This window comes from Rhinolophus sinicus, linkage group LG13, assembly GCF_036562045.2.
Source record: "Rhinolophus sinicus isolate RSC01 linkage group LG13, ASM3656204v1, whole genome shotgun sequence".
Taxonomy (NCBI): Eukaryota; Metazoa; Chordata; class Mammalia; order Chiroptera; family Rhinolophidae; genus Rhinolophus; species Rhinolophus sinicus.
The window spans coordinates 13,477,090-13,492,155 of NC_133762.1; the positions used below are offsets into that span (position 1 = coordinate 13,477,090).

Sequence of the window (15,066 nt, forward strand, 5' to 3'; positions counted from 1 at the left end):
CCAGGAGGGGTGCATCTCTTCCACACACGCCAGGAAAAGGGAGGGAGGATTAAAGTCCTTGGGAAGGTGATTCATCAGGAGCGTGGAAAGATGAGGAAGTAGGGGGTGGTGCCCTGCCCAGGACCCCCACCCAGTCCTTGGGTCAGAGACTTCTCCGGCTAGCCTGATGGAGACCCGGGTACAACTGGGAGAAGCTTATCTCATTTCTTCCTAGCCATTGCTCAAACGTTACCTTATCAGAGGGTTTTTCCCTCCGATTTATATAAAATAGCATCGCTATCCTTTTAAAGCTGCTCTGATATTTCTTAGTACTTGTCACAGCTCCTTGTCTTAGTTTTCTCAGCTAGGCGTGAGCTCCATGACAGCAAGGGCCATTTGGTTTAGCTCCTCCAGAGAGGCATCTGCAGGTGCACTTGACCATGAAGTGGCCAAGAAGTACTTACAGGGGTAGGTCTCCCACATGGCCTCCCCATCCACCTGGGCTGGAATCCCAGCACAGAAAATCCAAGGAAATGTGAGTTTTCACTCTGGAGTCTTACTTAGTGTTACCCACTGCCCCCGTCCACGCCCCTCAGACACAGAGACAAGACCAGAACTCTGCTGCAACGTGTTTATTATGTGCCAAAAAAACTACACCACAGCTTACTCCACACATCTGTAGGAGAGTGCAGTCTTGCCTGCATATACTACAATGAGGTAGAGACTTCACACACAGCTTCACAAAACCCACAGAGTAGCTGGGATATGCAACAATGCAACGTCAGCTCAGCGGGGGGGGGGGGGGGGGGGTAAATGACACTGGTTCTTTGGCACACAGCTTCCCAAAAAGGGGCAAGTAGGTTTTAAAAGAAAGAAAGAAAAAGTCAAGTTTTTAAATTCCAGTAGCATTTCAGTCGACTGCAACTGTTGCTTCACACATTTCTCAAATGAAAGAAACAGGAAAGGGTACTTGTCCCCTGTAAGAGAAAGGGCTCCTGTGAGCCTTCATCTGCCCCCACCGAAAAGCAGCCCTTTTTTAGCTCAGTTACAAAAGAAAAAAGTCCTGTGACTTTGTGATTAAAAACTTCTATCAACCCTCCCCCCCAAATAAGTGCAACTTAAGACAGTGCAATAAACCATTTAAAACTATATACAGCAGCTGCTCCAACACCGTTTACCCGGTCCAGTTTCAAATCCAAAATTATTTTTTTTCTTGGTTGCAAATGCCTTCATTTGCAACTGTGAGAAACAGTGACCAGCAGTCCCCCAGACACAAATTTGCTATAATGTTAAAAGCTGCCAGGAAACAAACAAAAAAAAAATCTCTTGTTCCAAACGACTTAAAAACTGTTTTAAGGAGTGTAAAAAGGAACCGGTAAAAACCCTAGAGCGTAAAATATGAAATATGATTTTGGTTTAAATGAAGAGCAAAGTCTCCTTGTAGTTTACAGTAAAAAACACCAGCTGAACACTCAGTTTATGCCGTTCAGGTGGGGGTTAAATCAATGGAAAGGCACTGTATGGCAACTGCAAGAATGAAACCAATGAGACCTGCGCATCACCACCGTCGTCGGTATTGCAAGGAATGTAAAAAAAAGCGCTTTCAATAAATAAACCTAGATGTAGGCATCGTGTCAATACCTTCTGGACACGTAGTTCTTTTTTGCTTTTTTCATCGGCAAAATGAGGAACTAAATCTGGGAACACTACAGAGTCGCTTGGAGGGTGAGCGGGGCCTTGCCCTGGCCCACCCCCTGAAAACAAAACCCGACAAAACTCATTGTGCATTAATTAGTGCAGAAACAAAGACAGATGCAGCAAGTGCAAAGGTGACTACGATTTTCCCTTGTCCTCGGGCAGCCAGCTCCCTGGTGGCCAGTGGCCGGGCGGCTGGTGCAGGCTGCTGCCTGACCTGCAGCCTGAGGCGCCACCGGCCCCGAGCCAGGCCGGCTCCTCTAGCTGGAATCCCGGTTCTTCTGGTTCCGCATCAGGGGGCTGTGGTGATGCAGGCCCTCGGCGCTGTGCCGCCAGTGCCAGCAGCTCCGGCAGAAGTACTTGAAGCACACCTGGCGTGGGGGAGAAAAAGGGAGACAGGCCTCGCATGTGTCAGCACCGGCCAGCCCTGCTTGTGACGCAGTGGGGTTCCTGATGGCCTCTGTGGGGCTAGCACGGAGGGTCTCGGGGAACCCTGTCACCCCGACCACAGAGGCCTGACCGACCGGCAAAGCCACTGTCTGTGCTCCTGCAGGTACATGCAGGGCTCCCGCTGTGTAGAGGCCGGGCCAGCTCGCTCGTCCCCCCCCACTGCTCCTCTAGCCCCCACTGGGCTCACGCATCACTAATGTGGGTGCTACTATGCCAGGACACTTAGACAGTGACTCCACATGCTCCTGTAGACAACATGCCTTCCTCTTCCCGCCAGGTGAGGACAGGTGACGGGGTGTGCACCTCGGTCTCCGTCCCTCGTCTGGCTCTGAGCTGTGTAACCTGCAGCAAACCACTGACCTCTGAGCAATGACCTGAACGGGGGGTCAGCTGTGAAAGATCTGACATAGTAAAGCCTGCTGAAGAGGCTGATCAGAAAGACACTCGTTCTCAGGCTGGACCCAAACAGACTCCACACCCTCGTTTTGGAGTCAGTTTAACGACTGTACCCAGAGAATCCAAACCTGAGCGACAGCACTAAGCACAGAAGGCTGCGAGGCCCCACGCTGCCCCTCGTCACTCGGAGCAGACCAGCACCATGGCACCACTCGGAGACGTGTCAGAAACACAGTCTCAGGCCAGCTCTAAACGCACTCAATCTGGATCTGCATTTAAACAAGGTCCTCAGGTGACGTGTCTGCATATTCAAGTGTGACAAGTGTTTCTGCCCAAACACACCTACCACCCAGAAACACTGCTTCCTGCCTGTTTCTGACAACTGGTGGTACAAACATCAAAAACAGTCCCAAGGAGGGTGGCTGAATGGCTCAGTCGGTTAGAGCGCAAGCTCACAACAACAGGGCTGCCGGTTCAATTCCCGCATGGGATGTTGGGCTGCGCCCCCTGCAACTAAAAATTGAAAATGGCGACTGGACTTGGAGCTGAGCTGCGCCCTCCACAACCAGACTGAAGGACAACGACTTGGGAGTTGATGGGCCCTGGAGAAACACACTGTTTCCCACTATTCCCCAATAAAAAATTAAAACAAACGAACAGAAAACAGAACGAAGATTCAGAAGTAGGGAAGGAGTCCGTGAGTAGGGGAAGGTCGCCTAGAATGCCACCGACTTCTGAGGACAGTGCCAGGCTCACAGGCGCTCTGACCACACCCACGCAGGTTCCTAGCATCCTCAAAAAGCACCCATCCATCATACCTGTGCCCACTGCCGGCCACCAGCCCACGCACAAAGAGAGCCAAAGTCTCTAGACAACTCAGCGAGCTGTCCCAAGGGTTCTGGGTCAAGCTGTCAAAGTGTGCCTCTAGTTTCACCATCAGCACCCCGTGCTCAGATGACCACAAGGTACCCAAGAACACCAACATCCTATGTGACATGTGGGGTGACCATCTGTATTTGAGGGCGGGGACTTCCTAGACAACTCAACTGCCCAGGGGACTCACCTGATCTCGACAGAAGAAAGGACCAGGCTGAGAACTGCAGATATGACACAGAGAATCTTCTAGGTAGGGGTCAATCTGAACCTGCATAAAGCACAAGGGGAGAAGGAAGTGGCTCTTAGCACCAGGAGGCTGCCGGGCTGGAGGGACGGCCCTTGCTGGGCTCTACATGAGAAGACAGGGTGTTTTCTGTGTTCAAAGGGCCTGGAGAGAATGACGGGCAAAGAGTACAGAGATCCTGGAGGATAGACGCACACCCTGCAAGGCGAGGCTGCCAGCCTCTGCCCTTTGGGCCACCACACACAGTCGTGTCTGGCCTTGTCAGAACACTGTACCCCGGCACTCTACCTCCCAGCGACAGGCAGGCGTTAGGAGGACGCAGATCAGAATGGAAGTTGTGCTGGTCAAAACCACAGTGAGGGAAGGCACCCCACATGCTGAGAAGGCTCAGTGCCCTCTCCTGAGTCCAAGACCAGGCCCCCAGACCTGAACCCCACCGAGTCCCCAGAAGCTTGGCTCCCTCCCTGGGAAGCCCCAGCTCCAGTCGCAGGCCTGCCCTGGGGAGTAACTGGCCCAGGCCCCTCTCAGGGCCCCAAACCCACTCACCTTCTTGGTAAACTTGGTGGTTTTGATCTCCACAAAAGCAGCACTGACTGCTTTCAGGTAACTCCGGTGGTTATTGAAAGTCACACGACCAGACCCTGTTATAAAAACAACGGAACAAATTTACCTTCTAGCCAAATTCTCCCAAATGCCACTTGTCAACACTCAGGAAACCCTGCTTCTAGACCAGTGATGTCTAAAAGAAACAGAATGGAGCTACTTAGGTAACTTTAAGTTTTCTAGCACTTGCATTTAAGTGAAAAAAAAAAAGGTGGTGGAATTATTTTAATAATGTATCTTATTTCACCCAATATATCCAAAACATAATTTCAATGTGTGACACTAGCTGCATTTCAAGCATGCAGTAGCCACATTCAGCGGGCGGCTACCACATTACACAGCGTGGTTACAGACCATGATGGCTCCGACCAAACAGGAATGGGGAAAGGATGTGCCAACCGAAATGCGGAGGGAAGAGAAGTGGTGTAGGCGGATGCACAGGTGAGGTTCGAGGGCTCCGAGTGGAAACCAAGACGCAGACGGAACCTCTCTCTGAAGGTGGGCCTGGCAGGCACACCCCTCCCTCCGAGCCTGGCAAGGAGGCAGCACAGCCTGGCCCTGCCCAGTGCTGCCCCTGACATCCCTGTTCTCAGTCTGTGGTGCAGCGTGACGCGCACACGGTGCTCCTTCCTGACCTGAGTGTGGATGTGCAGAGCAGGCACCAGGTAAGTGGTCGGCCATGGCTCAGAAACAAGGTCCGGCTCTGCTCCACTCCAAAGCCACCACTGAGACTGTTCCACCTGCCCAGGGCACTGCCCACTGCCCTCCGCTCTCAGACGGGCTGACCCATGGACTCCGTCTGCTAGGACAGCAGAGGCCAGGACCACACTCTGCTGCTGACTTGCCCAGAGTCCTCCTCCAGCCGGACCTGCTCCCGACCCCAGACAAGGCCACTTGTCTCAACAAAGGCACCCAGGCAAGTTCAGGACGTCCTGGCCTTGAATGCAGCGTCACCTGCTGTCTGACCCGGCTGGTCTGGCTGTGAACGCTGAGCTTCCCACCAAGTTCCTACCTCCTTTTCACCTCCCGTGGCCTCCTGTCACTTGGGGTTTCCCCTTCATGGGAGGAGGAGGAAAGGGAGGTGCAGAGCGGTCAGTCCTGGGGGCTTATCTAGAAACGGGTGCTACGCTGCTGGTGTGTGCCAATCTGCAGACCTGGGTCACCCCCACCCCCACCCCCACTCCCACGGGGAACTATCCCAGTCCTGGTCTGCATCCCCGGGGCCACCGAGCCATCCCACAGAAGTGGGACACGCACCAATGGGATACTTGTGCTTATCGGTGTCAATGCCGGCGTACACCACTCCACCAAATAGGTCGTTCAGAATGGCGGCCAGGGCCTCGGCGTTGAGCATCCCGTGCAGAGCGCCCACGAACACCGTCCTGCTGGGGTCCAGCCTCTGAGATGGGCTCCGGATAAAGTTGCTGTCGGCCAGGACCCAGGGGATCACTTGCACCTGAAACCACCGAAAGGTGTGTCGGCCGGGCCGGGAGCCACACGGGGAGGCTCCTGCAGGGAGATGCACACGCTCCTGGAGACGCGGCCGCTGGGCCGCTGAGCCCAGACAGTGGGCAGAAGGTGCTACCACCCAGGCCAGGCACACAGGCCACGCACACCCCAGCCCAACTGCACTTGAATTTTACTGAGTCCATGTGTGCAAATGGTGAAAACAAGCGGTCCAACAGCAGTCAGTCAGCTGCAGGGCATGCTGTCACCCCAGTACCCAGCTGTCACCTCAGGAACCCAGCTCTGTGTCATAACCATCGACTGTGGGGTTCCAACAAAGGACACGGACACTGAGGAACTGAGGGCATGGTGTGGAGTCCTTGGGACGGGAAGGATTCAGAGACACTGCAAGCCGGGAGGACAGAAGCTGGGAAGGCTTCAGGTATCTGTGTGACATGGTCACCAGTGCAATGTGCCGGGGCAGTGGCAATAACCAGAGAGGCAGGAGGTCACCGACAGCTTACAGAGCAGAGGGACATTAGGACAGCAGCTGACGATGTCCTTTGCCTCTGAATCCCGAGCCTGGAACAAAATTTGGCACAGCAGGCAGGACACTGCACAATGCAGTGTGCTGACAGATGACCAGTGTTTTCGGAAGATTGCTCTGTGAAGATCTAAAAAAAAAAGTCTTGACGCAGGAAGAGCTGTGAGGCAGAAACCAGCAAGGAGCAGAAATGGTAGATCAGGGGACCGGAGATGAAGACCTGGAGAAGGCCAGGGCACTGGGCACAGAGCAGGCCACGGCCAAGACTTCTCAGCAGAAGAGTGTGAGCGCTCGGACCACCCGGGCCATGGGGAGACACCCGGGAGGAATCAGGACTGACGACTTCCAGGTCCAGGGGACCCTGACAGGAGCGCGCCTGGCAGAAGTTACCACGGGGGCCAATTTTACAAAGAGAAGGAAAAGCCCATTTTGCTTTTTCTATTCCCAAGGGGCAGTATCACCACCATCTCGGTGCACATCCCAAGGGCCACCAAGGCTTTCCGAGCTTTTCTTCCACAAAACAGAAGAGTTGAGGATTACAGGGCATCCCACAGGAAGGGGGTGCTCAAGCAGGATGTGAGGCCAGAGAGCAGAGGTGTGGCCTCGAGAGGAACGGACCCACAACATTGGACGTCGCTCTTTCCAGCTTCCTTTCTAAGAGGCGATGTTCAGGACAGAGGTGCTGGCTAGAGTAAGAGCAAAATTCGAGCTGGGCGACTGACCCCCACGGGCAGGAGCACACTGATACCATACTAGTGCCCAAGGTTGCACGTGTGTTTTTCACACGTGGTTGAGAGCATCTTGTGTGCCTGCCGTGGGGGAGGAGGGCGGCCTTCGTGTCTTACTGGGCACACGCACCTGCAGCCTGCATGTCGACCCACCCGTCCTGAGGAAACCCACGGCCCCACACGCCAGCTGCCCGAGCCCAGAAAGGTTGTCACGCTAACTCACCTCCTTGCAACGCATCCTTCGGCTGGACATCTTGAAATAGTATTCACTCAGGCCGTCTGGGCTCAGCGGGTCATGAGAGCAAGCCTGGAGCAGGGCCCGGACAGACTTCTCCAGTTCAAAGACCAGATACACATACCCTGCTCCCAGGGAAAGGAGAAAGCGCGTTAGTCCCGCAGGGGGCCCCTCCTCAGCCTGGCTGTCGCAGCTGGGAGTTTCTTGCAAGAGAGAGGGCCTCCTGTGCGAGACACCACCTTGTCCGATTCCTGAGAAGTCTTGCTGAAGGGAAGCACTTGCTATGCCTGACGCCCAGGCCAAGGGAGGGAGACGCGTACCATCTCCCACCTTAATCGGGGAAGGGACTGGACGGCAGGATGGAGACGGTCATGGCCACACAGCTGTGTGTCCCAGGACACAGAGCAGGCTTGGGTCATACAGCCAGGCTGTCCTGGCAGGAGGGACAGCAATTCTGTGGCCCATCTGCTGGGACGGAGGCACTGCTCTAAAAGCCTAGTTAGACCACGGGTCCAGTTCATCGGAACATTTTCAGTGAAGGTGGGGCAGAGTGAAAATAGCACCTGCCCCTTCCTACAGGGAAGGGATCTCATTTCAGACCAGTGAGGAATCAGGTGCTTGGTCCTCATTCCTGCCAACTCCAAAGGGATCTCAGAATTAGGTCAGGCAACAACATAACGGGGCAGGAAAGGCAGGCGAAGGAAAGCTTTCCGAACACCTCCTTCTGAGAGGAAAGGAGCTGCTGGGTTCAGGTTTTGAGGAAAGTGCACAAGGAAGTTTCACGCAGGGGTTTCAGAGGCAGCTCCAACCGCAGGGAAGTCTGGAAGGATGGAGCGTTAGCTCAGAAGAAACAGAGGGATGTGCTACTTGGAGAGAAGTGCTGACGGCTGAAAGCTGTGTGCTGAGGTGCCCAAACCACGCTACCAGCATGCAGTGGCAACATGCCAGCACCATTCAGTGCAAGTATGTGCCGGGGGACAAAAAAGCTCCTACCATGTGTTTATTACCTTTCGGCGTATTACCTTTGGGAGGACACCGAGGGTGCTTGCCATCCTTACCAGGCCACTCCACACTCAAAGAGCCAAAGACACGGAAGGTGTTAACCAATCCAGCTGCCAAGAGATGGAAAGAATGGTGAAGCCGAGGCCCCTTCCTCCACAGGAAGGAGCGAGCACAGGAACACCAGGGTTCTCCCAGGCTCATGCCCCTGGATGACGATGCGAATTGACCTCCCTCTCAGTGACAAGTGTAAGGTGACACAGAGCACCATGGGAGTCTAGGAAGTGCATCCTCCCTAAGCTGCTCCTGTAACAACCTGTTACAGGAGCTCAGGCAGAGGCTTGGCCCCCACCTCAAGCCCAAGTTTCATGCTCCTAAAAGACGCCCCAGCTACAACGCCTGAAGCAGGTCTCGGAGACAGCTCACCTTCCGTGATGTCCCAAGGAACACCTCCTAGAAACACTTTACAGGAATAGATGGGGTTCTTGTAGTTCCGGGGAGGAAGTTGGCCACTCCAGGTGCAGGTAGCTTCATTCACAGCTTTGGTAGAGTCAGAGAGAAAGGGGGTCAGAGAATCAACCAAGTCATTGCCTTTCTTTGGGGTGAAGTTGTCCAGAAAGAACTGGACAGGCCACAGTCCTAGCCTGGCTGCCTGGGAGAACACCCAGGACGCTTCTGGCAAGAAAGAGTCAAAAAGGCAAGAAAACTGACAACTCCCCAGTCCCGTCAGGCCAGTACGAGAACCCGAATTCACTAAAACTGAGAGATGTGCAGGGTAAAAATGACCACAACAGAAGCCATTTTCAAACACAGAAGCAATAATTTAACCAAGCAGTTTTATCTAGTTATTGCCTATAATACTGATTAATTTAAATTATAATTACTTGAATATAAACAGAGCAATCTGTATACAACATCCTCAAGACATACGGGTAAAAAACGGGCCTTCTCCCCAAATGTTCAAATGAGAAATATTCGACTCTTATTTCCCTGTTTTTATTCCGAACTCACCAATCACAGAAGTGAGGACCCTGCCAATAAAAACCATCACTAGCAACCCAACAAGACACAAGTGTCTCAACTGTTCCCAAGTAGGAACTACGCCCTCCCACTGCCAGATCTTCCGCATGGTGCCCGAACAGACACGGGGCCTTCCCCTCAGCTTCCTGTTTGTACCAAACACAAGTTTGTCCAAACCCACTGAGGTTTCTCTGCCTCGGGCTCAAACGCCTCGTTAAGAAACCCGTTGCTGTAGAGAGTAGATACTCTCTTCTGTTTGGCCTGCCCTGACAATTTCTAGAGGCCTGTTTTGGTGAGCAACTCGGCCTTCTACCAGTCCATAATCCTGTCCCCACTCGGTCTGTGCCGTTTCAGATCAGAGGCTGACCTCAGTGGGGACGGCTCGTTCTTGCCCACTTTACTCTTTTCCTTCAGCACTGAGGCAGAGAGCCCATGAACGAACCATCGTTTTTGTTCAGGGCAGTGGCATGGAAAGCCATTCTCTAGAAGGCACAGGCCCAATGTGTTGCTCCAGCAGGAAACTGGGCACCATCAGCAATATTTTGCGAACAAAAAAAGAAGTCGATATAATGGCCTCGTCCAAAAGCATGGTAATGTCATTTCATAGAAAACAATGGCACCAGGGAAAGCACAAAGAGGGGCTGCCAAAACCATGAAGCAAATGGGGCAGCAGCCCTGCTGGGGAGCTTGAGATCCGGGCCAGTGCTGTGAGTAGAAGGACAGACACACTGAAGCCTCTGGAAACCAATGGGACGGAGACACTGAACGTTCACGAGTCACCAACACTGACCCTCAGAACGGCGGTCAGGGGGCACGTCCCTGAAGCTTGGTAGACAATGACCTGTCACTCACTGACTTCCAAGTACTGGTGTAAGAGGAAAAACAGATTCAGCATGTACTGATGAGCATCTAAATGACAGAACCTACGGGTCCTGGGAGGCCAGGGCACTTGAGAACATCCCTTACCTCAGAGGCTGACAAATGGACCACCCCCCACCCCAGTGTACCCGACTTGCCAGTGAGAAAGCTCCAGCAGGGGTTGTCTCTGAATTAGACAGAGGGAGGCAAACAATTTCTGGGCATCCTTTTTAGGGTTTCCCTCGAAGACGCCCACCCGGGAAGGAAGCAGAAGGGACAGCCATGCATGGCCAGCCTCCAGGAGCAGCACAGGTGAGATGGAGCCAACCCCTCACAGGACAGCCCTGTACCCAGGTTATCACCTCCTTCCTCTCTGCTCGGCCTCACACAATTCCTGAGTGGGTCCCCATAGCACTTCCTCCACGGACAGACCCAGAGACTTTTCCATGCACCCAAGTCCTCGTCTAGGTAGTCGGCAGTCTGTGACCTCAGGCCACTTGCTCTGCTCCCAGGATGAGGCCGAGGCCTCGGGCCCCAGGCATGCGCACTGACTCACTCACTCACACTCACCTGCAGCCTGCCGGTGCAGCCTGGCCTCTCTCTCTATGCTGAAGGGGTCTTTGGGAGCTTCCAGGAGGTCCCAGGATGGCCACACAGAAGCTCCTGGCCATCTCTTAGATGCACTGGTTGGGGAGGGAGTGACTGCAGCGAGAGCGGCTTGCTCTTGGTCCATTCGGGAACCAACCCCCATCTTTAAAGAATCTCTGGGACCACCCCCTGTCAGAGACAGGAAGGGCAGAGGGGGCGAAATGCGAAGGCTTGACTAGGGGAGGAAAAAGGAAGATAACAGGTTCTTAAAGGACAGTTTTGTTATAAAAGTAATAACCACATCATAGAAAGTATGAAAAATAACATTTAGCAGTTGATATATTTAGTTGACAAGATTAGTTGTCCTTCTCCTATAATTTCAACAAGTTCCTTTCTCCTTAAATAAAGATTGTTTTCACATTGTCAGTCTTCACACTTTTTCTTTAGTCACATATCTAGGTCTAGAGTGTCAAAATGCTTTCCATGAGAGCTCTGTGGTAAACATATGAGAATGCAAGGTTCACTACAAACTTGTATCAAGGCTTTAAGTTCTACTGATTTAACTGGGTGAAATGGTACCACATCATGAAAAGAAAAAGAAAACTAAGCCACTCAACAGAGTATTTCCCAAAAGTTCAAATACTGCCTGTAGCTCCTCTCCTGTGAGTTGTCTTTCCAATATCCTCTCATCAATTAACCCTTGGGGCGAGGTATCTGAGAAAATTCTTTAAAACAAAGTCCTACAATATTAGCTCGTTATGAGGTAAATGTCCACGACTGAGGCACATCTAAAGTGACATAAACAGAACCAGAAGCACATCATCCAGCTCCATGTTACACGGGAGCAAACAGTGGCCCAGAGACTCGGAGGGCCCTGTGCGTGGTTACCCCTCTGGAAGCAGCCTGAGCGGACAGAAGCAGTGCAAGGTACAAGCACCAATGCCAGTTCTCATGCTGTAGGTGAGGCTGACAGGAGACCAGGTGGGTGCCAACAGGCTGCTATGAGTGGGAAAGTGTAACCACAACAGAAGCTGCCGGTCCTGGATACAAAGAGAAGAGGTAGGAAAACAAGCCACTCTGTTCACTGAATAGTCAGCTCAGAGGACTCAGTAGGAGAGAAGCCAGGATCAGAAGGCACCTGAAACTGCTTTTTATTTGGGATAATTTCTCACTGCAGTGCCCATCTATTTCCTTCTACTATCTCCTCTTCCTCATCCCCTTGCCAACTCCACTTAGCCCGGGGGCCTCACATGTCACACATGACTGGAGGAAAGGCGCACGGATGCAAAATGTACTGAGGCTGTATTTCATAGATTGACTGTGGCCCAGGCTGAGAGCTGCCATAGACCAGTGCAAAGAACTTCCGAGCTGAGGCTGGAGCCGGTCACATCTGGATTAAAACCCGAGCCCTGCTAATTACAGGCACATCTCAGCGATACTGTGGGTCCGGTTTCAGACCACCGCAATAAAGTGATCTCGCAAGAAAACAAGTCAGAATCCTTTGGCTGGTGGAGTGTCTTGCCTTCAGTTTGTAAACAGTGCAACACCTGTGAAGTGCAATAAAATGAGGTATGCCTGTACAAACACGTGATTTTTAAAATCATCACTTAAAAATTTTGAGATATCATACATAAAAGTACATAAATGATACTGCTGACAGGCTAAAGAAAACCCCACGTAGGTCAGGAAATAGAACACTGCTAGAACTCCGTGTTTCCTTTTGAAATTAACTGTCCCAGCAGCTCCTGGAACAGCCCATAAAGCGAGTCCTCAGGGCAAGTCCCGACATGCACTGCTCCCTGGGTACACAGAGCATCCCTCCTTCTGTCAAGGATGAAAAGTTCTATACGTGCCCATGGCAGCCTCCACACCTCAGCCTGCATTCTGGGGGACACACATCCCCCTCAAGCTCACTGGCCCCCCCACCCCACCCCTCAACAAGCTACATACAATCAAATCTGACAGATGATCTGATCCCGAGCTGAAGCCACTGGTGTCTGAGTCAGAGGGGCTGCTCGAACGGGAGTCCAAGATGGGCCGCGTGTCCAGGCGGGATCCTCTCACTGAGGGAGCTGGGAACTTGTCCAAGTCAGATCCAAGGGGGTCCAGAGGCAGGAAGCTCAAAGGGGGCTTCCCCAGGACACTGCCCAACGGGCTGTGGAGCATGCTGAGGACTAGGAGGAAGGAAAAGGAAGTCTCACGACGTCTTGCTCCTCTCCCCAGCCAACTGCCCTTCCCTCTTCTCCCACAGCCACCCAACAGACACCCCACGGCATGACCACTGAGCCTGCCAGAACCACAGCGACAGTGTAAAGAGCAGTTACACATCCGGTGCCGACACTGGCCACCAAGGCCCACTGCAGGCAGTTAGAGGACAGCTTTCCGGAGACCAGAGGTCCTGCTGTAACATGGTCAGCGAAAGCCCTGCCCTCTGCCCCAGGCTTCAGGGTCAGTGCCAGCATTTGGGAAAGTGCGTGCCGCAAGGACGCCTGTCACAGCTGCTATTAATGTCTGAATGCACGTGACATCGGAGACACCGTCAGCACCATTAGGAAGCCTCAATGTGTTTATTACATGAAGCCCCATATTCTTATATAGCGAAATACAGAATTGCAGGCCACACCCCAGAAGTCTGGTACACGAGCATGTCATCTCTTCTGAGAGGTTCCTGCTGGAGCTGTGATGGCACAGACACGAGGGAAGAAGCCTTAACCTGGTACTTCTTCTCATGTGAAGGGGAAAACATCCACCTCAAATGGCTGTGAAGTGAAACCAAAACAAGGTGTTTACGTGTGGACACTAGCGAAACTCCGGGAAACTAAGAGCCCACAGGTACGTGCCTTACAGGTGGTGCCAGGGCCCCAGTGGGCCTCCTTTCTTCACACTGTACGAAACCGGGGGAGAGGGGTGAAGGAGGAAGCAGACCACATCATGGATGTTAAGGTGTTCAGATTTATCCTGAATATGGTACATGGGGGACATCGCAGAGCTGCGGTGGGGGCGGACGGAGGCTGACTGGGGAAACGACTTGTGCCGCTGGAGCCGGCGCCCAGCTGACAGGGGACTGAGAAGTTCAAGCAGACCCGGGCGATTCCCTCCAGAAGTGCCAGGAACCTGGACAGACACTGGACCCACACAGGGCGCTGACTTGTTTCCTAACGAGGGTGTGAAGGAGGAAATGGGACAACAGAGATGCCGGCAACACCAACAGAGGCGGCGAGGAACGGGACGGGTATTAGCGGCGAAAGAAGAGCACCGCCAGGCTGGAAACAAGGGAAAACCAGCCACCTGAGGGGCTGCCGGCGACAGGACAGCGAGGGCTGAGTGCTGAGGATGGCGGCACCCAGGGCTGTGCGACCGCAGGGGGCTGAACAATGTGTGGACAGGTCATCCCTACGGACATTCAGGCACCCACGGGGGTAAGCAGGCCTGGGGTTCAAAGCAACAACCGCAAACCAGACACTGAGATCTTCAGAGAAGAGAAAGGACGGGCAATTGGTAAGCACAGGAGAGTGATGAGGGTGGGGAGAGTGTGTAGCCCACACTTGAGGAAGCGAGGTCCTAAGGGAAAAGCCTCCAAGGGCGCATTCCTGGGCGACAACAAGATAAGGTGCCGTGGGTTAATCAGAAAAGGCGGCGCTCTGGACCCGGTCGTGGAGGGGAACGGCACAACGCTGGAGAGGAGGTGCTGGCTCAGAGGGCCCGTGGATGGCGCATCGAGGATGGCCACTGTGGCCACAGTTATCATGTCTTCACCTAGGGTTTAAAAAGAAGTGTACCTGAAAGAGTCCAAAAGCGTGTGGGTGCCACTGCAGGCCTCTTTCCTCATTCACATCAATTTGTGTTCACTAGTGTTGGTACGGCTTGTCCTACCAGCCATAAATCCATCAACTGCCCTGCCACTTTTTTTTTTACCACTTCTGCAGATACCTTGAGGCTTTGTCAAATTCCTGTGTCAAAGCTAAGAATCATCTCCACGGCACTCCTCTAATCTGATAAGCCTGTCTAAAGAGAAAATGGCATGACCACACATGTTGGCCACTAATGAACTCCACTTCCTTAAGTGCTTGGAGCCCATGGCCAGTCGTCTGCGCTCCTGTGGATCAGGTTCAGATTCACTAACAGCAGCTTCCATCTGCTACGCATGTAGCACGTGCCAGACCGTTAGAAGCACTTTAGGTAAGTGCTTCTTCTCTGAACCCTAAGAAGTGGGCATTATTATCCCATCTTAACAAAAGGAAACCAAGACTCAAAGGGTGAGCATTTGTGGAAGTACCAGCCAGTGCATGACAGAGTGGGACCCAGTTCTTCCTGAGTCCAAGCTTTGTCTCCTGGAATGCACCATTCACTAGTGACTTTTCAAAATTCATACCCAGGACTTTACATTTTCTCATCTTCATTCTCT

General features: G+C 52.9%; 1 protein-coding gene across 9 annotated transcripts in view; it reads right to left on the reverse strand.

The window, feature by feature from the left end:
• Window positions 1-596: 596 nt before the first annotated feature.
• CPEB1 (cytoplasmic polyadenylation element binding protein 1) overlaps window positions 597-15,066 on the reverse strand; it is a 52,725-nt gene continuing 38,255 nt past the window's right edge. For 7 of the 9 annotated variants that reach the window (XM_019743510.2, XM_074318331.1, XM_074318335.1 and 4 more), the window contains 9 exons: window positions 12,612-12,835; window positions 10,644-10,896; window positions 8,622-8,735; window positions 8,204-8,308; window positions 7,185-7,321; window positions 5,501-5,699; window positions 4,187-4,281; window positions 3,584-3,664; window positions 597-2,045 (listed from right to left, as the gene is read on the reverse strand). In XM_019743510.2, coding sequence (XP_019599069.2) covers window positions 1,935-2,045; window positions 3,584-3,664; window positions 4,187-4,281; window positions 5,501-5,699; window positions 7,185-7,321; window positions 8,204-8,308; window positions 8,622-8,735; window positions 10,644-10,896; window positions 12,612-12,835 — 1,319 coding nt within the window. In that variant the 3' untranslated portion in view covers window positions 597-1,934. The remainder of the gene's footprint in view (window positions 2,046-3,583; window positions 3,665-4,186; window positions 4,282-5,500; window positions 5,700-7,184; window positions 7,322-8,203; window positions 8,309-8,621; window positions 8,736-10,643; window positions 10,897-12,611; window positions 12,836-15,066) is intronic. The other 2 variants (XM_074318332.1, XM_074318334.1) reach the window with 1 other exon arrangement.